The 25,313-nt window shown below is 33.5% G+C and overlaps 1 protein-coding gene and 1 long non-coding RNA gene across 2 annotated transcripts; both read left to right on the plus strand.

Moving 5' to 3' along the window:
* Positions 1 to 658: 658 nt before the first annotated feature.
* On the plus strand, positions 659 to 24,967 carry LOC132760025 (ribonucleoside-diphosphate reductase large subunit-like). The gene is given in 19 exon segments (XM_060751913.1): positions 659 to 691; positions 694 to 744; positions 1,308 to 1,485; positions 1,947 to 2,047; positions 2,620 to 2,679; positions 3,006 to 3,045; positions 5,682 to 5,758; positions 8,353 to 8,438; positions 9,560 to 9,701; positions 10,150 to 10,233; positions 13,510 to 13,751; positions 14,244 to 14,445; positions 15,366 to 15,515; positions 16,081 to 16,302; positions 17,087 to 17,163; positions 18,246 to 18,381; positions 18,823 to 18,918; positions 23,571 to 23,759; positions 24,354 to 24,967. Coding segments are annotated over 19 exon segments (2,355 nt in total). The 5' UTR covers positions 659 to 676; the 3' UTR covers positions 24,561 to 24,967.
* LOC132760046 (uncharacterized) lies at positions 3,524 to 4,890 on the plus strand. The gene is made up of 2 exons (XR_009629809.1): positions 3,524 to 4,158; positions 4,671 to 4,890. It is a non-coding gene; the product is annotated as an uncharacterized LOC132760046 (long non-coding RNA).
* Positions 24,968 to 25,313: the final 346 nt, after the last annotated feature.

Raw genomic sequence — 25,313 nt, forward strand, 5'->3', positions numbered from 1 at the left:
TCTTTGGTTAATTGATAATGCAATAAGTCGTTTTTTGAATAATTGGACTGTAATACATCAAAAGAATTTCCATCTGGTCTCACAAAACCTAAAAAGATGAATTCATTCTGATAAATAGCCGATACTTATCATATACCAGGATATAATTAATATGGTACATCACTTTAAAATAGAATTAAAGAAATGTATTCATAGTCTTGTGAAAATGTAATAAGAGTACAATTGCATTGACTCCACATTACATAACTTAATTTGAAAAAAGCCGTACAGCTCAGCTCACAGCATCCAGCTAACGCTTAGTGCACCGCTTATGCTAGAAACTTTGACTAGCAGTACTGAGCCCTACTGGTACCACTTCACCTGAATTCGAAGGTAGCTAAATGTACATGAGTTAATATTAAACATAACTAGTCAATCCGATCCAAAAGTGCTACTATTAAGAACTGAGCTATCAACAAATTCTATATTTCAAGAGTTAGGTTAGGTCATGATTCTGTTTTTTTCTAAATATCTACTTTTCCATTTAGTATTGCTAGGAATACAATTATAAGTTCTAACATAGTGAATTGGTTAGTAACATGAAAAATTATGATTTGACATACTTAATGATAGTTACAAAGTCACTATAAATTGGTATAATTCTCTCTATCTTACAGATGGCAGGAAAGAGAAGGTCATGTTTGACAAGATAGTACATCTCGTATTCAAACGTGTTATGGTTCTTCATCCAGACTTGTTGATCCGGTATGTTGTATTGTTTAATTAAATAGATTGATAATATTTATTAATACGTGTATGCTATTAGGAAGAAGATTTTTTGTATTCCTTATTGATTGATATTATAACCAAATACAGACTTAGTTCTAACTCTGATTAAAATGTGAGGCTGTTCACATAATCAAATTAAGTGGGTATGCTGAGTGTTAAGTGTCCGACAGTTAACTAATATCGCTAGACATTGTCAACCTTGTCATTGCAAGTCTTCCTAGCAATAGCTCACTCATTGCTCAGTGACTATTGGTTCCAAAACAAGATTGAAAGTGTGTTCTAACAGCTTACACTCATTAACTTATAGCTTCCTATTCAATCGAACTAAAATAAATTCTGTATAAACCTACTAATAATATTACTATATTATTATTTGGTCGTAATTCTTTTGAATAAACACTTATAAAGTAGTGTCAGCAATCATCAACTACAAATCTGGTGATGAGTATGATATGAAGTTAATTAATTTTCAGAATTCTCAAAATATTTCTTATTTAACTGATTATGAATAGGACAGATGTATTTCTTTCATTTTATAGGCTCAGATAACACTAAAGGTAATCAGTGGTTTGTATCAAGGCGTTACCACAGTGGAGCTTGATAACCTAGCTGCTGAAACTGCTGCTACCATGACAACCAAACATCCTGACTACGCTCACCTCGCTGCTAGAATTGCTGTGTCTAACTTGCACAAAGAGACGAAGAAGGTTTTTAGCGGTAGGATTGACTATCTTATACAGATTTTATTATAGCCAGTTTTACGACATTGTCATACTCTACCAATGACTGGTATTAAGAATCAATTATTATCATATATTGTAAAAGAAATGTGCAAAGAACTTGGCAAATAATTCTAAGATCCTTGCTTACTCCCTTAGTATCTTGAAAAGTATTTTTTTAAACACCTTTTTCAGCCAATTTTATTTATGTAAATTAATTTTAAAAAATTGGCAATTTGTAATGCAGAACAGATTCAGATATGATTTAACTGTCACAAAAATTAAGTTTGGAATATAATTGACAATTAAGATATGAAGTTTTGCTAGGTTTTGTGTGCAAATATCAGACTAGATGAAGTTGCATTATGTTTGTAAAAATAAAATTTGGGGTGACCTTAAGAACAATAGATATCATAATTATGAAGTCTTTTTCTCAGACAGGGTATTTATTTCTTTCAGATGTTATGGATGATCTCTACAAATGGATCAATCCAAAAACAAAGAAACACTCACCAATGATCTCCGAAGATATACATAAGATTATAAAGGACAACCAGGATGTAAGTTTATTTGAAAATCTGTTATCTTAAACAAGTGGTGATTTTTCCTACTAGGGCATTCATGGCCGAGTAGCTTCAAACCTCACCCCTCAACACCGTGGATTTGAATGCTGAAATGGACATTGGATTCTTTCATGTGAAGAAGCTAGCCAGCTAGCTTGTGGAACGTTGATGGTTCTACTCAGGTGCTTGAAACAATGCACAGAATGGCACCTGAGGTTCCTCCACCAGTAAAGCTGGAACGTTGCCATATGACCTATACTGTGTTTGTGACAAAAAAAACAACAAACAAGCAAAACTTACCATAGTCGCCCTAGATAATAACTGTGCTATCCTGGCTCTTGTGACAATATCAAGCATGTGAACAGGAGAGTATGCTATATGTTGCTTTTGTTGTTGGAAGACTTTCAGCAATTAGATTTCTTAAATATTTACTGAAACTAGATTTTGCAAACTCCCCTCCCCACAGTCCTCTTTAGACATTTTAGTTCATGATAATAACATAATCTACATGACTATTGTTTTCCATGTTTTCAAAAAAAATGACATGCCATTTGTATTTTTCTTTTTAGAGATTGAATTCTGCCATCATTTATGACCGAGACTATACATACAATTATTTTGGGTTCAAGGTAAAGTATTGCATAAATTCAGACATTTTATAATTCAACTTAACTGAAGTGCTCAAGTTATTACAAATGCAATAATAATAATAAAAAAGAATTATTTAAATAGATTAATGAATTGCCTTTGTTGTGCATAAAAAAATCAGCATCTTTTCACAAAGGATATTTGATGATTTGTGGGGTTTTTTTCACCCTAGTTATCTGTTTTCTGTAAAATTTATTTCTATTTTATGTCTGGTAATATGCTAACATGCTGCTGGGAAGAAAATGGAATATGTAATTGTGAAATAAAATTTTCTTTGATGTTTAAAATTAATTGTATAATATTTCAGACACTGGAACGGTCATACTTGCTGAAGATAGATAATCAAGGTATTTAGTTTCAGTTCTGATAGTAACAAGAATAGTTTTCCTGTAGAATAGTTCTGGTACTAAAAAGGCTTTTCAATTTTCCTGTTTGGTATGTTCTGACCGTATTAAGTCTTGGGGTGTTCAGGGTTGTCATTAACATTTTTTGCAGAAGGTTTGTTTTGAACTTGAGGCGGTCATTTCTGTCTTTATCATGAATAACAAAGAGTGTTTTCTTAATTTTGAGGCGGCCCATAATGCATTTGAGACAGGCATTTTGGCCTCCTGCCGCCTCTTAATGACAACCCTGGGTGTTTTGAACTTTTTATGACTTAATCATTACATAAATCGTTAAGTTTGGCCTCTGAGACTTTGTGAGGTTGTCTGGATCTTTTTTTTATTTCAGCTGTGTCACAACAAAAAATTATAATGGGATTGCGACCAGCTTGGATCCAGACCAGCCTGCGCGTCCGCGCAGTCTGATCAGGATCCATGCTCAGGGCTGAAAATTAGCGGTCGCCCACGGCGACTTAATTTGCAATTGGGCCACCAAAAATTTCAAAATAGTCGTCCAGTCGGCGACTAAAAAAATCGTCCGTAGATTAAATTAATATCCGCCATTAAATCAACTCGTGTGAAAAATCAAAGGAGCAAATGAGCAAATTGGCTCCAAAATTATTGAATTGGCTCAAGAAAATCACGATTAGCTCAAACTTCCACTTTTGGAATCTCCTGTCTAAATTTGGAATTTGCTATTTTAAGAATGGAAAAGTACACATTTGGTTTTCCATTTTCAATTTCCGCTTTACCGCTTCTTATCTCAAAACACAGCGACACAGTCTACTTCTTGTGGGTCATTGACTGGTTTATATTTTTACCTCCCTTTCTGTATTAAATATTGATATGAAAAGTAACACAGTCTAATACACTGACCCTCACCGTTTGTTTACATCAGCTGATAAATATGACACTAATTGTCGTGAACATACCTGGCAGTTTGTTGAATATGCATTGGAAATTGGGTCTTAATATTGCGGCATCCCAAGATTACTCAAGATTATCGCTAATCAAATCTGAAGTTTGGGTATGAAATAGCGACAAATTATGTTCTGCAGTTGACAACTTGACCTGTTGACGGTAAGTTTGCATTCAGTAAATTTTATCGTTGTTGATAAACAGATCAAAAGAAAATATTGGTTAAGAGTAATGGTTGTTTTTTTATGTTTTTTTTTTTGTTTTTTTTTTTTTTCTTTTTTTTTTCATTTTTTTTCTTCGGGGGAGGGGGTTGATTGCCATTTTATTCTAACCTAATTATGCCTTTACAAGATATTTATTTGACATTTAGAATTCCTTGGAAAAAAAGATTGACCTTGATTTGACTTAAAATCAAATTTAAGTTTTGTAACCCCTAAAGCTCTTGCAGAAGTATTCATTTATAAATGGCTTATGACTGTGAAATATTAAAGAAAGATTCAGTTAAGTAACATACAAACAGAAAATGCCTTCAGATAACTTATACTGATTCTTGTACTCATATAATGACAGTAGTACATGTGATTTTATTCATTAATTATCTTTAGTTTAGAATTTTCAATATTATTTTCTTCATTCTTCTTACTTTCAAACTTGTTTCTTCTGTATTATTTCAGATACAGATAGTCTTCAAGCCAAATCTTTGTCATTAACCAAGCAAGCTGAAGCAGCACATTGGAATGTGTTTCTGCTGTTACTGTCATGCCACTGACTTAACCAGGCAAATGTCATAGCTACTGAGCTGGAAGCTTTTATAATTATTGACTGTAAATTTTATAAGTTTGATGTGTTAATGTGATAAAAAATGTAGGTACCAAAATAAAAGTGGACAATATAGTTTATGTTTTCTAAATACCTCATGCCGTACCATTCTTCCTTATTTGAAAATAAAATACAGACACGCAATTTTCGTTGCAAAAAAATTGGCCAAAAAAAAAAATTTGCCAGTGCTAGTCCCTTTCTGTTCATAATTTGTTGGTCCACTAATATATTTACTGGGCCACCAAAATTTTACAGTAAGTGGCCCAGGTGGCCACCAAGCTTAAATGGTTAGTTTTTATCCCTGATGCTGTTCGCTATCAGTTTTGCTACTTGTTGGTTGGTAAGCGAACAGCATGGATCCTGATCAGACTGCGCAGGCTGGTCTGGATCCATGCTGATTGCAAACACATAATGTTGGTTTTGTCGTGACGCGGCTCATTTTCTGTTGGGGCTATTTAATTAAGTTTTATACCTGCTTGTAGATGGGTATTTCTGTTTGAGTACAATCTGCAAATTTAGCACTAGCACATGGTTGGTCAGGCCTGTAAAATTACCCTGACTGGCCTGTGAAAAACAGCAGTCCCTTAAGTTTCTGGAACACCAAATAACTAATGGAACAACTAATTTATGCTTACGTTTGAGTATAGAATTACAAAAAAAAACTATAACTAGTTTTTCTTTAATTAAATATATATTGGGCCTACTTCCAGAGTTTAACATGTGGGCTAGTAGAATACTAATTGGACTATAAGTCTATACCAACAGCTAGCCTGAATAGCTTGTGTATTTCTGATCATAAATTCTTTTACTTAGAATGTCTGTGTCAATTATATAGTAAGAAGAACGCAATATGTTTTATACTTCAGTTGTTGAGCGACCCCAACACATGCTGATGCGTGTGTCAGTTGGAATACATCATGAAGACATAGATGCTGCTATTGAGGTAATCATTTTATATGATCTCATCTGTAAAATGACAAAAACTTGAAAATGAATTGTTAAAAAATATGCCATCCTCTAGCTGGATAGATGTCGGTTGAATCTACATAAGGCCATCCATAAAAAATTGTTTGTTTGTAGTGCTCCGACCGACCCATGAAAATGGCCCCGACTCTAAAAATTTTTTACACCTTCGAGGATTTTTTTTTTTTTGAGATCATTATATACCCATTCTGTTAAAAAGATCTTTCTCCAATAACTTTTCAGACAAATTTTGAACTGAGAAGTAGAAGAGTAAAAGAATTTTATTCCAAAACCAAAATAAACGCACGCTTTTCATCGATATTTTGCCAAACTTCGACCCCGAACATCGGCGATTTCACATTCGCCAAAAACCTTAAAATTTCGCAAAGGGCATAAAAATTCTCAGTTTCCAAGCCAAACATGTGAATAAATTGTTCTTTTGTTAATTATTTAACATTAAATCTTATAAAAGTCGATCCCCTTTCGAAAATATTAGCTAAAATAATTGCCGATCGGATGAATCTCTTACACACTGTGTGAAGCTGTACTCGATTTTCCTATTCATTCCACTAAATGCTGCATATATATACGTACACGGTACAGTTTATGGAAATGATGCCCTCTTCAAGATATTTTTCCAAATATAAAGTTTTTGTCTGGACATATTAAACCAGACTAAAATTCGATTTATTTTTTATATAAAAGTGAAAAAAGATTGCCACTTTGTTATGTGAAAATGGACAGAAATGGTACCCTCATGAATTTTTTTTTACATGATTTTACATGAGTTGACATATCTAACTTTAATACAATTTGATTTTTTTGGTATAAAAATGAAAAAAAAGAAGATTGCAACCTTGCTTCAAAGATAAAATGCATACATCAATGAATGTTAAAATAGATTACCCTCCGTAACCATAGGCCACCACTGTATACATACATTTTTACACAAAATAATACCAGGAAAACTTTATTGTTGACATAAATTAATTTAAATCATTTTGCCATTCATGACTGTCAGAAAATGAGGTTACACTAAAACTTGTTGAAAAAAACAAGTTAATTGATAAAATTTTCGCGGGAAAATCGCTGGAAATTATTGGGTCTTTTCCCGATACTTTTAAATAAGTTATACCTGTGTTTTCTTTATAAGAATGATAATTATTCATTAATTTTACCTTTTCCTAAATTGTAATTTAATAGCCATATTTTTTAATCTTTGATGCAATCATGCACTGTTTATTTTTTCTTTTGTTTTTGTTCCTTTTTTCTCCTTTGTAATTGTCCGTACTATATTCCCTTTTAAACACCCAAATGGGTTTATTAATTGTTGCTCTCTTTAATCCAACTTTCCAAACAAACTCCAGGCTCCAGGACCTGTTGATTACAAACTATACATGTATACAGCAGGTGACGTAGATTTTTCTACATACTACACTGCCATATATGGTAAGAACACACGACTGTGTGACAGGTGTAACATACATAATGATCTATTATTATGCTGGCTAGTGAATGGAGTTAATTAACATGGTTTGTTGGTTAAGTGGCAAGGTAATCTAAATTTTAAAGTGTACCCCTAAAATTTAACAAAAAACAAACAAACAAAAAAGAAAAAAACAAACAAACAAAAACAAACAATAACAAAAAAAAAGAGCTAAAAAAGTCTGCTGTTAGTCATTTAATTTCAAATAATTATATTCTAACCAGATTAATATTATTTGCAGGATAATTCCTTTTATTCAATAGTAATGAGAAAAATGGATTTGCTACACCCCTCCCTTCTTTGTGCATTTAGTATCTGACAAGTCAGGACCAGTAAATGAAATCTTAGGTGGTCATCAAAAAAGGTGGTAATCATTGATTTTACAAACAAAACACCTATACTTGCAGTGTAAATTGCATTTTCAAATAACACTGAAATACTGGTATTGAGACTAATTCTGTTCTATTTTCTCAAAGGGCTAGATCTGTCAAGTAATCATATTGTATATATTTTTCTCATACCACTTGTTTTATTAAAGGTATTGTCACCTTTTTCCAGACATTGTTAATGTCAGTAAATAAGGAACAAGTTCAATTATTTTGTTTAAAGATGAAACAGATGCAAAATAAACAACAAAAAAGTGTTACATTGTATGTCTGTTATCATTTGAAATATTAAACAAAGAAAATATCAACAGAAATACATTTGCCTACATATTTTAATTTGTCTAAATACAATGCACAGTATATCATGGGAGGCTATATACTGTGTATTGCTATACTCAGTATGCTCCAATTTTGTAACAATTTCCAAAAAAAAAAAAAAAAAATCCCCAACCTACCTACCCACCTCTTGAACATAGGGTCGGAGCACTACAAACAAACATTTTTTTAAGGATGGCCTAGGGTTTATAGCCTCTTGATGTTTTATATTAAACTTGGGTTATATCAAGTAATCTGTAATGGATTTATTACACTGTAAACAAATGAATACAGAAAGTATCATACAAGAAAAAGTTGAGAAAAAGATTTCACATCGTATAATTCTATCATAATTGTTAATGTATAGTATATTTTGTTCTATTTTAGACATACAATTTGTTGTCGGAGAAATGGTTTACTCATGCTTCACCTACATTATTTAATGCAGGCACCACAAGACCTCAACTGTCTAGGTAAGTTTCAGAAAAATCTCTATACAATCTTGTATAAAACCTTTTATTTACTGAATTTGTAAAATGGGCTTCTCTAATTTCCATTTTGTAGCTGCATGGGTACAAGTTTTCAGGCATTTACCTGCTGAAGTTCAGATTTTTGTACTCCTGAAAGCATAAAACCAATTGAATAAAAAATGTCAAACTCGGGGTTTTCATGTTTTCTTACATTTTGAACTTGCACCCTTGTAGCTGTCCATTATCAAATTTAAAAATGAAAAAAAATCCAACCGTATCAGACTGGTCAGACTAGGGATTTGCCAAGCAGCATGAAGGTAGCAAAGGCAACCATTTTCCAAAGTTTGACTAATTGATAATTCTTCCTGCCTATTGTACCTGTAAGCAGAGCTCTGTTATTATGCCTCAAATTCTTGCAGGTAAAATATGATGAGCCCTTTGATTTTACATGAGTCAGATAAATGTATCTGTCTGATTTCATGAATTTTCAACAGAATGTGGAGCATAATATATCCATATAATATGGCAGAATATCGGCGATAGATAAGGTCGCTTTAGCTTAAATGTTACTGGTGCCATTAGGTCAAATTATTAGGAGTGAAACGATTACTGGCCATTATACCGAACTATGATTCAGAGCTGACAATTTGATTTGTCTTTAATGTATTTTGATTTGATTTCTTTTCACCCTTTTGTGTAAATATCTACATTCTGATATTAAGCATATCTTAAACAAGCGCTTCTTTCATTGGTTACTTGTTCTCTGTTATCAGGTCAAAACGCTTTTAATGTAAACACTTAAAACATGTTGTTTAAAAATAGTAGACAAACCACAAATAATTGACACTCTTGGGTCATAAAAGTCCAGGGTCTTTCAATGTCGCTAAATATTGCCTTTTAAGTATTCCTTATAAAAAACATTAATGTTAACATAGCCTGAGGAATCAAATCGAAATTAATTGAATCAAAGCAATTGAGAGTCAGATTTAGAGAAAGCTGAATTGAATTTATTGCACTCCTACTGTTTGTTGCATTTTCACACAGAGATTCATTTCCTACATGTTTGGTAATAATGGAGTTTGCTTCCATTAAAATTATGAAAAATTCTATTTCTTCATTTTCAGTTGTTTCTTATTGACGATGCACTCGGACAGTATTGAGGGTATCTATGACACATTAAAACAGTGTGCACTTATATCTAAATCTGCAGGAGGCATTGGTCTTAACGTGCATAACATAAGAGCTCAAGGAAGTTACATAGCTGGGGTAAGAATTTGCTGACAAATGAATTAATGATACTCTTTTTATCCTGTCATATAATAAGTGTTAATAGAATTATTGGTCAGCACTCAATAGGATGAGCATAAGATTGAAAATCCAGAGTTTACTGGCATATTCTGGCAAGGTGGATTTTTTTTTCCATTATGTCTCTTATTTTTGAAATCGAGAGGGATAAGTCAGTCACTTGTGCAGAACTTGGTAGTTACTGGTAATTTATCCAGTAAAGTTGGTTAGGTAGTCGACCACCAAGATATGACCAAAAATTAGTTAGATATAACTGTTAAATCAAATTTTGTTGTATGGAATTAAACTAAAAATTGGGTTTAATGGGAAAAATCCTACCACTTTCGTCATTATATATACACGATATTGGGACTGAAACTTGGATTCATTGTGAAACATAAATATTTGTTGATCTTATTTTTATTTTCAGACAAATGGCACATCAAATGGTTTGCTGCCAATGTTAAGAGTGTTCAACAACACAGCTAGATATGTGGATCAAGGTGGTAACAAGGTACTGTCTCTATTTCAATCATAAATGTTTAATTCTGTTCATTTTGCCTTCAGCAATAATGGTTAACCGTTATTCAATCAAGTAGGGTTTCATAATCGGACAAAACTCATAATCGATCATCGAAAATAATCGAACCACCCTTTTCGATCAATCATCGATTATATAATCGAAACATTTACTATAACAAAGTAAATATGTACAATGTTCATATCATGCTTTAATATTTATAAGAATTCCATTTCCATGTAACCACCACTTTATCAACTGAAATAAATTAGTTTATTAATAAAGATATACTATGCTCATCCTTGAGTAAAATATTTTTATCAAATAAATTTGTTAAAATCTATGAAATTATTATGTCTCACTTCCAAAAAGCAATGAACAAACTATGTATGGGAACAAGTTAAGTTGGTCCTTTCTTAACAAAACTGCCATTTTTTTTTTATAATGACACTATATATTGATATTGCAACCACCTTTAGTGTGTAGAATAATTTTATACATAACATATCTTCTTTGTGTGAAGTCAAAACATTTTTATATTTACAAATAGACTGTGTAGCAATTTCAATATTCTCTAATGTCAAATTTGAGCATAGTATACCTTTAAACTAGCATGCCTCACAGTCAACTATTAACTCCATGGTCACCAGTATACATGTACTTTTATATTCAATTGAATAAAAATTATTGTTTCAACCAAAACTGGCTTTAATTTAGTGTTGTTATAATACAGTGAGTCACTTAAGTAACAGCAAGAAAATAAATTACCGATAATCGATTATTAAACTTTGTAATCGATCATCGCTAATCGGTTCTATAAACGATCAATTTTCGATTATACTCGATCATCGTTTAATCCCTACAATCAAGTATTGAATTTTTACATTCAGACAGTACTGATGTGTGCTGAATTCACAAGACTGATTTTAGTTGACTCGAGGTAAAAAATTCAGATTCTCGGTTATATCATATTATGCCAAGCTTTGCAAAAAATAATTACCTCAGACAAAACTTCAGGCAATTTCAGGATATGTCTTGCGTCTGTGGGAATGTTTTATAACTACAGTCTAACTTGCCCATGCGACCACGTGTATTAAGCGCAGGCTTTCTACTGGTCCCTACTTTTCCTACTTTTTCCTACTTTTTTCTTTTGATCCCTACTTTGCCCTACTTTTTTCTGAAATAGCCCTATTATCCCTACTTTTTCATTTTGAAATGAAATGAAAAAAAGAAGATATTTAAAATGGTATTTCAGTTGTATTTCAGTTGCAATTGATTAATAGTTCAGGTGTGTGTTAGTGTCTCCTTGTGATGTCCACCCTTGAAAAACTCATGGTCAGAGCTGCATTACTGGTACTAGTACTGCAGTATGTACTGGAGCAATTTTGCAAGTACTGGTACTGATACTGAATTACTCTTACAAAATTTTGCTACTACTCAGGTACTGGTACTGCATTACTGTCTTAAAAAGTGGTACTGCTACTGCATTACTAGGCAGTATTTTTGGTTTTGATAAAAATGTCATTATTTTTACTCATAAAGTAAAGCTGTAAATTCCACGTATTATTTTATTTTTGTGAAAAAGTAAGTTATCAAATCTATAAATAATTTGCTGCAATATTCCTTCAAATGTTAACATAGTATTCATCATAAAAAAGCACCAAAGACTTAAAGTAAAATTAAATTGAGATAAACAGAGTCAATAACTCTTTACTGGTAAAATATTCTTATTGCAATCTTATTACTTTGTATTTACTAGTAAAAAAGAGCAAAATAAACACTAATAAATTACTTCTATTCTAAATAATCATATTTCAAGTGATATTGTTAGCACCATAAAAAAGTTATTTACTTTGGTATAAATTGAACAGAGGTGTGAAGGTGTAAAAGGCAACAAAAAGACTGGTGGGTTTAAAATGTAAGATTATTGCATTGTATTACAGTTGACTGCGGTTACAAAACAATAACATATGACATGAATATATGATGATTATTGTTTGTAAAAAGTATGTTCGTTCATTTAAGTTGTAAAAATGCAATGTCAACTTTAAAGTAAATGATTTTATTTCTTTGTTGAATAATGTTTGCAATTATTTTGAATGACACTGTGTATTTATTCAAACTTTGATGAATATATAAAAGTATTAGTACTGGTACTTAATTTACTTTCCCCAAAAAAGTACTGGTACTACAGTACCAAGCTAAAATCAAGTACTAGTACTGGAAATGGTACTGCAAAACTTGGCAAGTACTGGAACTGGTACTTAAGTACTACAGCCTTAGTACTGATGCAGCTCTGCTCATGGTGCCTTGGCCAAACATTCGGCAACATTCTGCCTATGAGGTGCATGTCTTTCAAGCATGGACTGAACTGAAGATACACACAGCCTGATGTGGTCTTGGTGATGGTATGTTTTGCTAATTCTTAACTAAAATGGTAAGAAATTCCTACTTTATCCCTAGTTTTTAACATCAGAAATCCCTACTTTGCCCTACTTTTTGGTAAAAAAATGCCCTACTTTTTCCCTAGTTTTTTTGGTAGAGGCAGTAGAAAGCCTGTAAGCGACTTTTGTGTTATGCAGCCACTTCCAGTCCCCCCGATCATTTTCTCTCAATAGTTTTTAATGTATTAAGTGACTTTTGCTCAACGTGACCAACGACTGCTAATTAGTCAGCTCATTGATATCAATCTTTTCATTAAACGACCACTACGCCCCTACTGAGATGGTGTATATGCTTCGCTGTTGATATTTAGACTGCATTGAATTGACCTTGAACTTGATCAGCAATTGAATTTATCGTTGCAATCAGATGAAGTTTGTTTATTTTAAATGAAAAAAAGCTTCACTTTTTAGGGTTTTCGTGTTGAAAAGTAGGAAATACAATGGAGAAGTTTAAAAATTCTGGAAAATTGTCAAACATGTTTGTAATGGATCAAAACTGTTTTGTCAATAAATATCAGAAAGTTATTTTTTTTACATTGACATCCATTTATATTATCAGAGCGTTCTAATTATTAAACATTTGTATAACTGAAGTTGTAAAACATTCCAACCGCAAAAGGAAATGTCACGTATAAATTTTGACTTTATCCTGCTTTGTCTTAAGAGACCTTTTCATTAAGTGACTGTTTTGGGGCGTTCCCTTGTACTGTCGCTTAATACAAGTTTGACTGTAGTTGTCTGACATGTTTCTTGTAGTTGCCCATTGCAATGCATTTACACTATTTTAAAAAACATGTTTTGTTAAACATAAAATGTACTTTTCCAGAGGCCTGGTGCATTAGCTATATACCTTGAGCCCTGGCATGCGGATATCTTTACATTCTTGGACTGTCGCAAAAATACTGGTAAAGAGGAACAGAGAGCTCGTGATCTGTTCTATGCCTTGTGGATACCAGATCTGTTCATGAAGCGAGTTGAAGCCAATGGAGATTGGACGTTAATGTGTCCGGCTGAATGTGCAAACCTACAAGACTGTTGGGGAGAAGAATTTGAAAAATTGTATGAAAGGTAATGTTAAAAAACGTTTATGAAGTAATATTTTTCTCATTTATAAATATCACTTAATGGCAAGTAATACAGAGCCATTATGGTCTTTCTGTTTATTACTTCATTTGCTGGATTTTTGTGCTTTAAATTTGTAACAGTTAAGATCTGTAATGTAAAATTGTAATTGTAGTGGTAACATTGTAGTGGTCAGACATGCTTGGCTCTGTTGGGGTTTTCATTTTTATCTGAGGCAACAGATGTGCCAACAAAAACAACTGATTTGGCCAAGGGTCAAAAGGAATATTTTAATATACAGGCTGAAAATACAACCGATGTTAACAGCATTTCAGCCAATGATATGAAACGCCTGTCAGTTATTAATGAAAACTCTTTAGACTATGATGATGGCGCAGTCATTAATAATCATAGAACGAGTATGATTTTTGCGCAGTAGATGCACTTTTATTTTAAGTTAACAGAGATTTCAAATTATGTTAAAACTTTTGTTTATAGTTATGAAAAGGAGGGTAAAGGCAGAAAGACAGTAAAAGCTCAGCAGTTATGGTATGCTATAATTGAAGCACAGACCGAAACTGGTACACCATACATGCTTTTTAAGGACCATTGTAACAGAAAATCCAATCAACAGAACCTGGGAACTATTAAGTGTAGTAATTTATGTACAGAGATAGTGGAATACAGCAGTAAAGATGAGGTAAGAGCAGGTGCAAAAATAGTATCGCATGGTAGATTGTTATATTCAATTTCATCACATATTTGTGACAATTGCAACTTGGTAAAGACAGTGTTGCATGGCCATGCATATATTTTAATGTGTGCTCATTGTGTTATACAGACATAGGGAAAGACACAATAAATGTAAATTACACTATACACTGTAAGTGAGTTAATGCTCTTTTTTTTACTGTGAATGTGGACAGTCTTTAGAAAGATAAGTGTATCCAATAAGTTCAAAATTTCGGAGATGTGCACCTGCATTAAATTGTGCATTAATTAAAACGTAAAATATAATGTTGTTGATTTAATTTTAACAAATTCCCTTATTAATTCTTCTAAATGACCTCCCTTGCAGTCCTTTTTATAGTTACGAATTCTATGAATTAAAAAAGAAAAGAAAAGTAGCATGAAGATGGTGTTGACTTTGAGGTCATTAGAAATCATCAGAGTAACCAAGTACTCGATCGGAAAAATTACAGAGTACTCGAGTATTAGTTTTGGTATTCGTTGCCATCCCTAATAAACAGATATGCTCTCTAGGGGCTAGCATAGTATAATTCTATTCAACTTGTTCAATAAATTCTGTATGGAACCTACACTTATTCACTATTCTCTATATTGTAAAGGCTTTGATTACAGAAGGTATAGACAAATAACTGTAATTGTATCAATTATAAAAAATTACAGGTTTTTTTTTCATTTGCATATTTACTATCTTATTGAAATAAGTAAAAACTGTTTGAAATTGTTAATAAATATAAGATTTTAGCCCTTGATTTTATCTTAAATCACATAGATGCGATATCTTAAAATGAAATGAAAGGCGCCTAGCTGAGTCATGACTAATATTCTTTGTTATTAAATAAATGAATACAAGTTACATTTTGAAATCAACAGGTGGCAGTGTGCAATTTAGCCTCAATAGCCCTGAACATGTATGTTCGACCAAACAAGACATATGACTTTGAAAAGTTAAAAGAAGTTACAAAAGTTATAGTGAGGAATCTCAACAAGATTATAGATATCAACTACTACCCTGTCCCAGAGGTAAGATATCAAATATATCTTTCACTGCTTTGTTAGTTAAGTGTGAAAAATCCATGTTTTGAGAGGGGGTTACCAAATACGTATGAAAATAAGCACATGTATATGTGTTCTACGTCATCAGTATTAGTTGTGTGTAGTTGTGTACAACATCATCACTTTTGATACTGTGGTTTTCACTGGTGTAAACTGCTTGGTCTGAACAGTATTTCATTGGGTAATTGCAGATTTATCCTTCAGTACAAGTAAACAACCACCGTATAACCTTTACATTATGACATGATTAACAGGTCATTCATTAACAAAAAAAGAAAAACTAGACCCTCCAAAAAGTTACCTTTTTGTTATATTTACTCTTGTCCTATTGAACAGGATAATTTAAATTAAATAAGAGGAATATGGAGAAGTACAACATATTCAACACCAGTGCTTGTTTAGGTGATTGGTTTTCTACCAGTTTCAGTCCTATCGAACCTTCATCAGGATAAACATGAAAATTTCAATTTAAAGTGCATAAAAAATGAATGTCATTTGAATAAGTTAAAGGGTAAAATTTTACAATTTATAGGCTGAGAGATCCAACATGAGACATCGCCCCATAGGTATTGGAGTGCAAGGTCTCGCAGATGCTTTCATTTTGATGCGTTTCCCATTTGAGAGCCCAGAAGCTCAACAGTTGAACAAGGACATCTTCGAGACAATATACTATGCTGCGCTGGATGCTAGCTGTGAATTGGCCGAGAAATTGGGACCATACGAGACATACCCTGGTTCCCCTGTTAGCAAAGGAGTAAGTACATCATAAACATGCAGACTAGTTTAATAATTAGGGGAAGAGTTGTTAACAAGTATTTATTTAGACATATTTACTTAAGCTCAATTGCAATACAAGTTCTTGCAACTTATAGTAATCACTTTTGAGTCCGAACTTTTGAACCAACCAGTACTTATGTCATATGAAGAAACATGGTCGTGACCTGATTAGGGCTCGGACCCATGATCTCTGGGTTGAGAGGCAGACATCTTAACCACTAGGCCATTGCTCCCTTTATTAACAAGTATTCATTATTAGTATTAAACAGGAAGTAAAGTAGGAAACACGTCAAGCGTAAGGATTGTTTGTTAATTGATTTATTCAGGAAAGTTTCCGTCTTACTAAAACCATCATCGAGAAAAAGCAATTTCCTATGTTAAATGTCTTTTCACTAAGATTGTGTCACTTTCATAAGATTGTCACCTCCGTTTAATTTGTTCAAAAATTGATAGCATTTTTTTATCCGGGTATAAACATTCTATAACTTATATTCCATATAGATTAAGGATCCACTCGCAGTATGGCTAAACACTACATTTGTTCATAATTCTTTTAATCATAGTAAGAGCTTTTAGGTACAGACATGAATGAATTTGCACCTTGCATTGTTGTAGGTTTTAAATATGATTAGAACTTTGTATTCCTTTGAATTAAGCTACATGTATTTAAGGGTGTGGTCTATCAAAGTGTTCCGGACATTGGTGACAATGTTAAAGTCATATCAATAAGCTGCTGTAAAAATACATAATTTGTTCCACAGATTTTGCAGCACGATATGTGGGGAGTAAAAGATACAGACAAATTGGATTGGCCCGGTCTAAGATCGAGGATTGCCAAGTAAGTGAAGTGAAATTTCGGTGTGTGGTTTGGGGTGCGGTTTATACAGTTTGGGGCTGCAATAGGGCCCCATTCACAAAGTAAAAACCTAAACAAAAATTAACATATATTTGATAAAAATTCAGTTACAAATTGTTGTAGGTAAGGCCGTCCTTGAAAAAATGTTTGTTTGCAGTAACCCGACCCAAAATTTTCAAGGTGGGTAGGTAGGTCAATCGATTTTTTTTTTTTTATTGAACTGTACTCCCAAATAAACATGGAATTTCAAAATGCTGGACAATATATCCTTTGATAATCTGGTAACAATTAATAAATTGATAACTGAATTCTAATTTAATAAGAACTACATTTTATTTCTTCTATTAACCTTTAAAAAGAACGAAATCAAAGCACAAGGCATAATTTTCTGATTCAAGGAAAATATTTTTTTTATCCAGACCATGAAAAAAAATTTGAGTAGGGGCAAATTTTGTGAGTCGGTCGCGTTACTGCAAACAAACATTTTTTTAAAGGATGGCCTAATGACTAAATTGAATGTGTAATATTGTAAAGTAACCAAAAGGAAGTGTCAATGGCACTTACACTCCACGTAAATTACCAAAAAGTGATCAAAATATGCATAAAACCCTTTACTGTGTTAGTAACGCAGTAAAAATATAGTTGTAAATACTGAAAAATCATATGTCAAATATTACTTTAATCTTGATTTTTTTTTACTTTTCCTTACATCTTAGTACATTTTTCTCAAGTTTGATTTTATTGAAATATTTTGCCTCATCTTGAGGCATGTAGCTTTAATGGTGAATGGTAAACATTTTTTGTAACATCACAGCCTCATGATATTTGATATACAAATGCAACCCAGCCTCTTCTGTCTTTGACCCATTTTCTGTATATACAAAGATGGCATAGTTATCCCATGCATATATAAATAGCAATTAGTTCATCAGCTTATGACTAAAATAATACAGGGAGATAATATAGGTCTTCCTCCACGAGTGGAACTAGAAAGATGCCATTTGAAAACCCAAACCCACTTTGAGAATAAGCCTTTTATATTGTATTATTGGTTGTAATTTCAGACATGGTGTAAGAAACAGTTTATTGCTTGCACCTATGCCGACTGCTTCAACAGCTCAGATCCTTGGTAACAATGAATCCATCGAAGCATACACAAACAATATTTATACAAGAAGAGTACTTTCTGGAGAATTTCAGGTAAGGTGTTATCTTTTTCTGTGATGTTTGTTTGCTTGTGCTGAAAATATTTTCAATTGACGTAAAATTCCATTCACAATTTTTGAAATAATTTATATTTAGAAGTGGTGATTTTCATGTTGATTTCCCTTTGTTGGGGGGATTTACAGACGGGGATATTAGGAAAGGGCCACCTCAAAACAATTAATTCATTAGGGTTGAAATCAAGTAAGGATTGTGGTTTTTCATGCTTAATTGGAAAGAGGCCTTAGCCTCTTGATTTGGAGAAATTTATAGCTGAAATTGCTAATTTGAGAGGAAAAAAGCTGACGATAAAGAAAATTTCCATTTGGAAAAGGCCTTTAATAGGTGTCTGTTTATATGGTGAAAAATTACAGAGGGTAACAGACCTTTGTTAAGGAGATAGAGAATTGATAATTTTAATATTCTATTTTGTAACAGATTGTTAATCACCACATGTTGAAAGATTTGACGGAGCTTGGACTGTGGAATGAAGATATGAAGAACTTGATGATTTCTCATGGTGGCTCTATTCAGGTATTATACCGTATAAACCCCAAGTACTTTATGTACCGTATAAGTGTTTTTTTCTGCGGTGACATTATTTCTGAATTTTCTGCGGTCAGTTTCAGCACTGCAGAAATAAAATCCGCAGAATATTTTTCCATGATTTTGTTCTTAACCTGGTACTATATCTGTACTGCATTATGACCTGTTTCATCTAAAGTTATAACGACTAAGAGATTATAATGGTTAGCGGGTTTTTAAGTTGAATAAAACTGCTGATTCTGTGTTTGTAAGAATGTACATCACTAAATCATTCAGACCATGTATGTATGTAGTTAGTGAGGGTCCATCCGCCCTTTCGGGCACAAAATGCAGCTTTCGCTGTCGAGTACGGACCTCGGACATGTCACCAGTCATGCCCTTAAAGAGTTAATTTTGAAGCACAAAGTGGTGATAATTTACCTCCATGCAATTTCCACCAAGTATTAGCCAAAGATATGAATTTTGAGCCAAAAGTAGGTCACTTTACGGCGGTCAATGAGAACCTAAATGTACAGTAACCTGTGACAATTTTTGAAAGGGTAGCCCTGAAAAGGGCTGTTCGTGCCAGCAAAAGGCCTGCCTTACAAGCCGTCTATCTGTACTAGGGTCTCACGCACCCTAGCACCCCATCCTTGTCATCTCAGCCTACTTTGTAGGGCCACTCCCCTCAGCATTAGTCAGGACACAGGAAGCTGGTCTGCAGCACAAGTTCCGACCTTTTTCGCCAACGCCAGTCTTCAAATCTTCTGCAGATGCCCTGTGCCTTCTCAGCGAAGTGCACGCTCTGAGGGGAAATGAGAAGATTCAAACCATTTCAACCCTTATACTGCTAAATAATCTTATACTTTGTCATCTGATTTACGGTATTAAATTAAAGATACTACCGGGGTTTATTTTTAGCTCACCTGACCACGAAGTGGTCATGGTGAGGTATAGTGATGGGGCTATGTCCGGCGTCCGTCGTCGTGCGTTGTGCGTCGTTCGTCGTCAACAATTGGGTTGTTAACAGTCTAGCAGTCACAGTTATGATTGGATCATCATCAAACTTTGTCAGAATGTTTGTCTCAATGAAATACAGATCGAGTTCGAAGATGGGTTATCTAGGGTCAAAAACTAGGTCACAGGAGCTAAAAATAGAAAAAGCTTGTTAACACTCTAGAGGCTGCAGTTTTCATCCAAATATTCTGGAAATTTGTCAGGAAGGTTGTTTTGATGATATCTAGGTCAAGTTCGAAGATGGGTCATCTCCGGTCAAAAACTAGGTCACAGGAGCTAAAAATAGAAAAAGCTTGTTAACACTCTAATAATTGGGTTGTTAACAGTCTAGCAGTCACAGTTTTGATTGGATCATCATCAAACTTTGTCAGAATGTTTGTCTCAATGAAATACAGATCGAGTTCGAAGATGGGTTATCTCGGGTCAAAAACTAGGTCACAGGAGCTAAAAATAGAAAAAGCTTGTTAACACTCTAGAGGCTGCAGTTTTCATCCAAATATTCTGAAAATTTGTCAGGAAGGTTGTTTTGATGATATCTAGGTCAAGTTTGAAGATGGGTCATCTCTGGTCAAAAACTAGGTCACGAGCTAAAAATAGAAAAAGCTTGTTGACACTCTAATAATTGGGTTGTTAACAGTCTAGCAGTCACAGTTTTGATTGGATCATCATCAAACTTTGTCAGAATGTTTGTCTCAATGAAATACAGGTCGAGTTCGAAGATGGGTTATCTCGGGTCAAAATCTAGGTCACAGGAGCTAAAAATAGAAAAAGCTTGTTAACACTCTAGAGGCTGCAGTTTTCATCCAAATATTCTGGAAATTTGTCAGGAAGGTTGTTTTCATGATATCTAGGTCAAGTTCGAAGATGGGTCATCTCCGGTCAAAAACTAGGTCACAGGAGCTAAAAATAGAAAAAGCTTGTTAACACTCTAGTGGCTGCAGTTTTCATCCAAATATTTTGGAAATTTGTCAGGAAGGTTGTTTTGATGATATCTAGGTCAAGTTCGAAGATGGGTCATCTCCGGTCAAAAACTAGGTCACAGGAGCTAAAAATAGAAAAAGCTTGTTAACACTCTAGTGGCCGCAGTTTTCATCCAAATATTCTGGAAATTTGTCAGGAAAGTTGTTTTGATAGTTTCTAGGTCAAGTTCAAAGATGGGTCATCTCCGGTCAAAAACTAGGTCACAGGAGCTAAAAATAGAAAAAGCTTGTTAACACTCTATAGGCTGCAGTTTTCATCCAAATATTCTGGAAATTTGTCAGGAAGGTTGTTTAGATGATATCTAGGTCAAGTTTGAAGATGGATCATGTCTGGTCAAAAACTAGGTCACAGGAGCTAAAAATAGAAAAAGCTTGTTAACACTCTAGTGGCTGCAGTTTTCATCCAAATATTCTGGAAATTTGTCAGGGAGGTTGCTTAGATAATATCTAGGTCAAGTTCGAAGATGGGTCATCTCCGGTCAAAAACTAGGTCACAGGAGCTAAAAATAGAAAAAGTTTGTTAACACTCTAGTGGCTGCAGTTTTCATCCAAATATTCTGGAAATTTGTCAGGAAGGTTGTTTTGATGATATCTAGGTCAAGTTGGAAGATGGGTAATGTCCGGTCAAAAACTAGGTCACAGGAGCTAAAAATAGAAAAAGCTTGTTAACACTCTAGTGGCTGCAGTTTTCATCCAAATATTCTGGAAATTTGTCAGGAAGGTTGTTTTGATGATATCTAGGTCAAGTTGGAAGATGGGTTATCACCGGTCAAAAACTAGGTCACAGGAGCTAAAAATAGAAAAAGCTTGTTAACACTCTAGTGGCTGCAGTTTTGATTAAAATATTCTGGAAATTTGTCAGGAAGGTTGTTTTAATGATTTCTAGGTCAAGTTCGAAGATGGGTCATCTCAGGTCAAAAACTAGGTCACAGGAGCTAAAAATAGAAAAAGCTTGTTAACACTCTAATGGCTGCAGTTTTCATCTAAATATTCTGGAAATTTGTCAGGAAGGTTGTTTTGATGATATCTAAGTCAAGTTGGAAGATGGGTCATCTCCGGTCAAAAACTAGGTCACAGGAGCTAAAAATAGAAAAGCTTGTTAACACATTAGGGGCTGCAGTTTTCATCCAAATATTCTTGAAATTTGTCAGGAAGGTTGTTTTGATGATGTCTAGGTCAAGTTCGAAGATGGGTTATCTCCGGTCAAAAACTAGGTCACAGGAGCTAAACATAGAAAAAGCTTGTTAACACTCTAGTGGCTGCAGTATTGATTCAAATATTCTGGAAATTTGTCAGGAAGGTTGTTTTGATGATTTCTAGGTCAAGTTTGAAGATGGGTCATCTCAGGTCAAAAACTAGGTCACAGGAGTTAAAAATAGAAAAAGCTTGTTTACACTCTAGTGGCTGCAGTTTTTATTCAAATATTCTGGAAATTTGTCAAGAATGTTGTTTTGATGTTTTCTGGGTCAAGTGCTAGATTGGTCATGTCCGGTCAAAAACTAGGTCACAGGAGCTAAAAATAGAACAATCTTTTTAACACTCTAGTGGCTGCAGTTTTGATCCAAATTTCCTGGAAATTGGTCAGGAAGGTTGTTTTGATGATTTCTAGGTCAAGTTTGAATATAGGTCGTGTCCAGTCAAAAATTAGGTCACATTGCCCAAATATGGAAAAATCTTTATAACACACTAGAGGTCACATGTTTGACTCAGTCGCATCAAACTTGGTCATGATGCTTGTTTAAGACATTGCTTGGATGCGGTTGTGTCAGGTGAGCGATCCAGGGCCATCATGGCCCTCTTGTTTCACACATCATTTCAAGCTGATCAAGCGCGGAGGAAGGTTGTCTAGTACTGGTGTAACTCTCCAGGAACGATGGTTAGGAAACTACCCGCCTATGTGACTGAAATGCTGTTGGGAAAAGGCGTAAAATTAAACAAACAAACAAACAAGATGCATACCTTTCTATTGTTGTGCAATATATCTGTTTGCAAGGAAACAATATAATTGTTTTTAATTACTGTACAGTTTTGTGGTGACAACGATAAATAAATGCCAATTTGTACATGCAAATAAAATAGAGTAATGTGACTTAGACTTTGATAAGAAGAGTCGCAGAAATTGAATCACGTTTTGTCCAAGAATGTGCTGCAGAAATATAAAAAAAATGCCAAGATTTGGAAAAACCGCAGAATTTGGAGCCCGCCGAAAAAACCATTGATACGGTATAGGAAGTACCTAGGAACAAGTTTCATAATTAAATATAAGTGGCAAAAAAAAAAAATTATATAAACAGAGTTGTTTTAATACACCCGTCATATTCTTTAGATTCCTTTTGTCAATTTGCAGTAAAGACTATGCATCTCGTTTTGATAACATTTAAATCACATTTAAAAAATTTAAATGTTCTTATAGTGGACAGGTTCATATCTCAGGAAAAAAATAAAATGGCCTGTAGATGTTCTTGTAAAAATGTCAAACTTTCCTTTTTTCTTAAGGTCGGGAACTTTATATAATAGAGATGTTTGCAAGTTGTGCTTTTGCATTAAAAACCTATTAACATGGTGGACACTTTATCCCAGTTGCTATGGATTTATCACAAGTGGCATGGTACAAAGATTTATGTTAAAGAGTACATTGTATTTTTCCCTTGTACTGAATTTCAGAATATAGATGGTATACCTGACGAAATTAAGCAGTTGTACAAGACTGTATGGGAGATATCTCAGAAAACTGTGCTGAAAATGGCCGCTGATCGTGGTGCATACATTGACCAGAGTCAATCATTGAATATCCACATTGCAGAACCAAACTATGGCAAATTAACTAGCATGCACTTCTATGCGTGGAAACTTGTAAGTAAAACACTTGATAGATTCTAATAATTCAAAATGTTTACTGATGTGAGATTAAGCCATTATAAACACTTTATTTTCTGTACATAAATTGCTATATTACAAAAGAGCTGATTATCAGGCTTCGTTATTTCAGGATCTCAACTCGTGTCCAAAAGCATAAAAACATAACATTCAAATTTCTTACATTGGTCAACTGGAGCACATTCATATCTTCATCATATTGTACATTGTTGTCAAAAAAAATCCAGTTGTGTCAAAAAATGTCAATGGAGTTGCTTTATGACAATACAATAAGGAAATTGAACATACAATCTAAAAAAATATGATGATACAATTATTGTTCCTTCTATAAGTCCAATGAGGTAGTCTTTATTTTTAATAGTCACAAAAACAATTCCTATACCGGTGTGTCTTGTTAAAAATAACATCACATTTGTGCGTGTTTGTGACCTATTAATAGCCATTGTACATTTATAACTGAATTTGTTCATCCTAAACTGATATTCATCCTAGCTACTTTGGAAATATATACATAATCGTAAGTTTATTTGTAAATATGTTTTGAAGTTTTTCATTTTTAACGTATTACAGGGATTGAAGACTGGTATGTACTATTTGAGAACTAAACCAGCCGCACAGGCCATCCAGTTTACAGTGGATAAGACAAAAATAGCTCAAATGAACAAAGCTAAAACAGAATCTGGAGCCAATTCTTCCGAGACAAAACAAGAAGAGAACATGTCGGCCATGGTGTGCTCGCTTCAGAATAAAGACGACTGTTTGATGTGTGGATCTTAAAACTGTGGCTTTATATAAAAAAGACACCTCAGGAGTAGATTGGAAAATGATCTGTTGACTTTAAATCTCCAAACTAGTGCTTGTTTGTTTTACATTCAGGACCTTTCTTGTTCAGGAGAGTTGTAAAACGATAAATGTCTGCAAATGAATGTGGATGGTCTTATTGACAAATTTCTTGAACTGTACATGAATAAAATTCAGACTGGTGTATTACTAGCAATGTTAGAATGACGTCGTGTTCAAGATAATATAATGTAAAAATGTTTTGACGCTATATTTATTTGCCATACAGTTAAGTGTATTTATTGAAAATTAAAGTTTTTGGTAGACAAAAATGAATAAGGTATAGTTTAATATATTATACTTCAATTATGAATAATAAAAGAAATATGTATGAAAATTAACAATGTGTTTTTCATCAAAATTTGCTTATTATTGATAAAGAATTGGAGAAATAAAAATTTGAGTATGGAAAACATGATGTATAAAAAGCCTATACAGGCTGTTTCAAATTATCACTTGCATGTATGTATACATGCATTTTATTCTAGTTGGAAAGTTGACAAACTTGATGCCAATTCTTGTTGAGGCTGGCCATCTGTTTGTGCTTCTCAAACCACACAACCAGTTTTGTTAACACTTGACAGAATAATTGTCATGTTTACTTGAGCATATCATAAGAAGTATGACCTTGACCTTTTAAGGTTGATTCCTTACATTTTGCTGAAATCGGCTATAACTTATTAATGGATA

The sequence above is a fragment of the Ruditapes philippinarum genome, unplaced genomic scaffold (genome assembly GCF_026571515.1).
Source record: "Ruditapes philippinarum isolate M1 unplaced genomic scaffold, ASM2657151v2 ctg1528_1_1_1_1, whole genome shotgun sequence".
Lineage (NCBI taxonomy): Eukaryota > Metazoa > Mollusca > Bivalvia > Venerida > Veneridae > Ruditapes > Ruditapes philippinarum.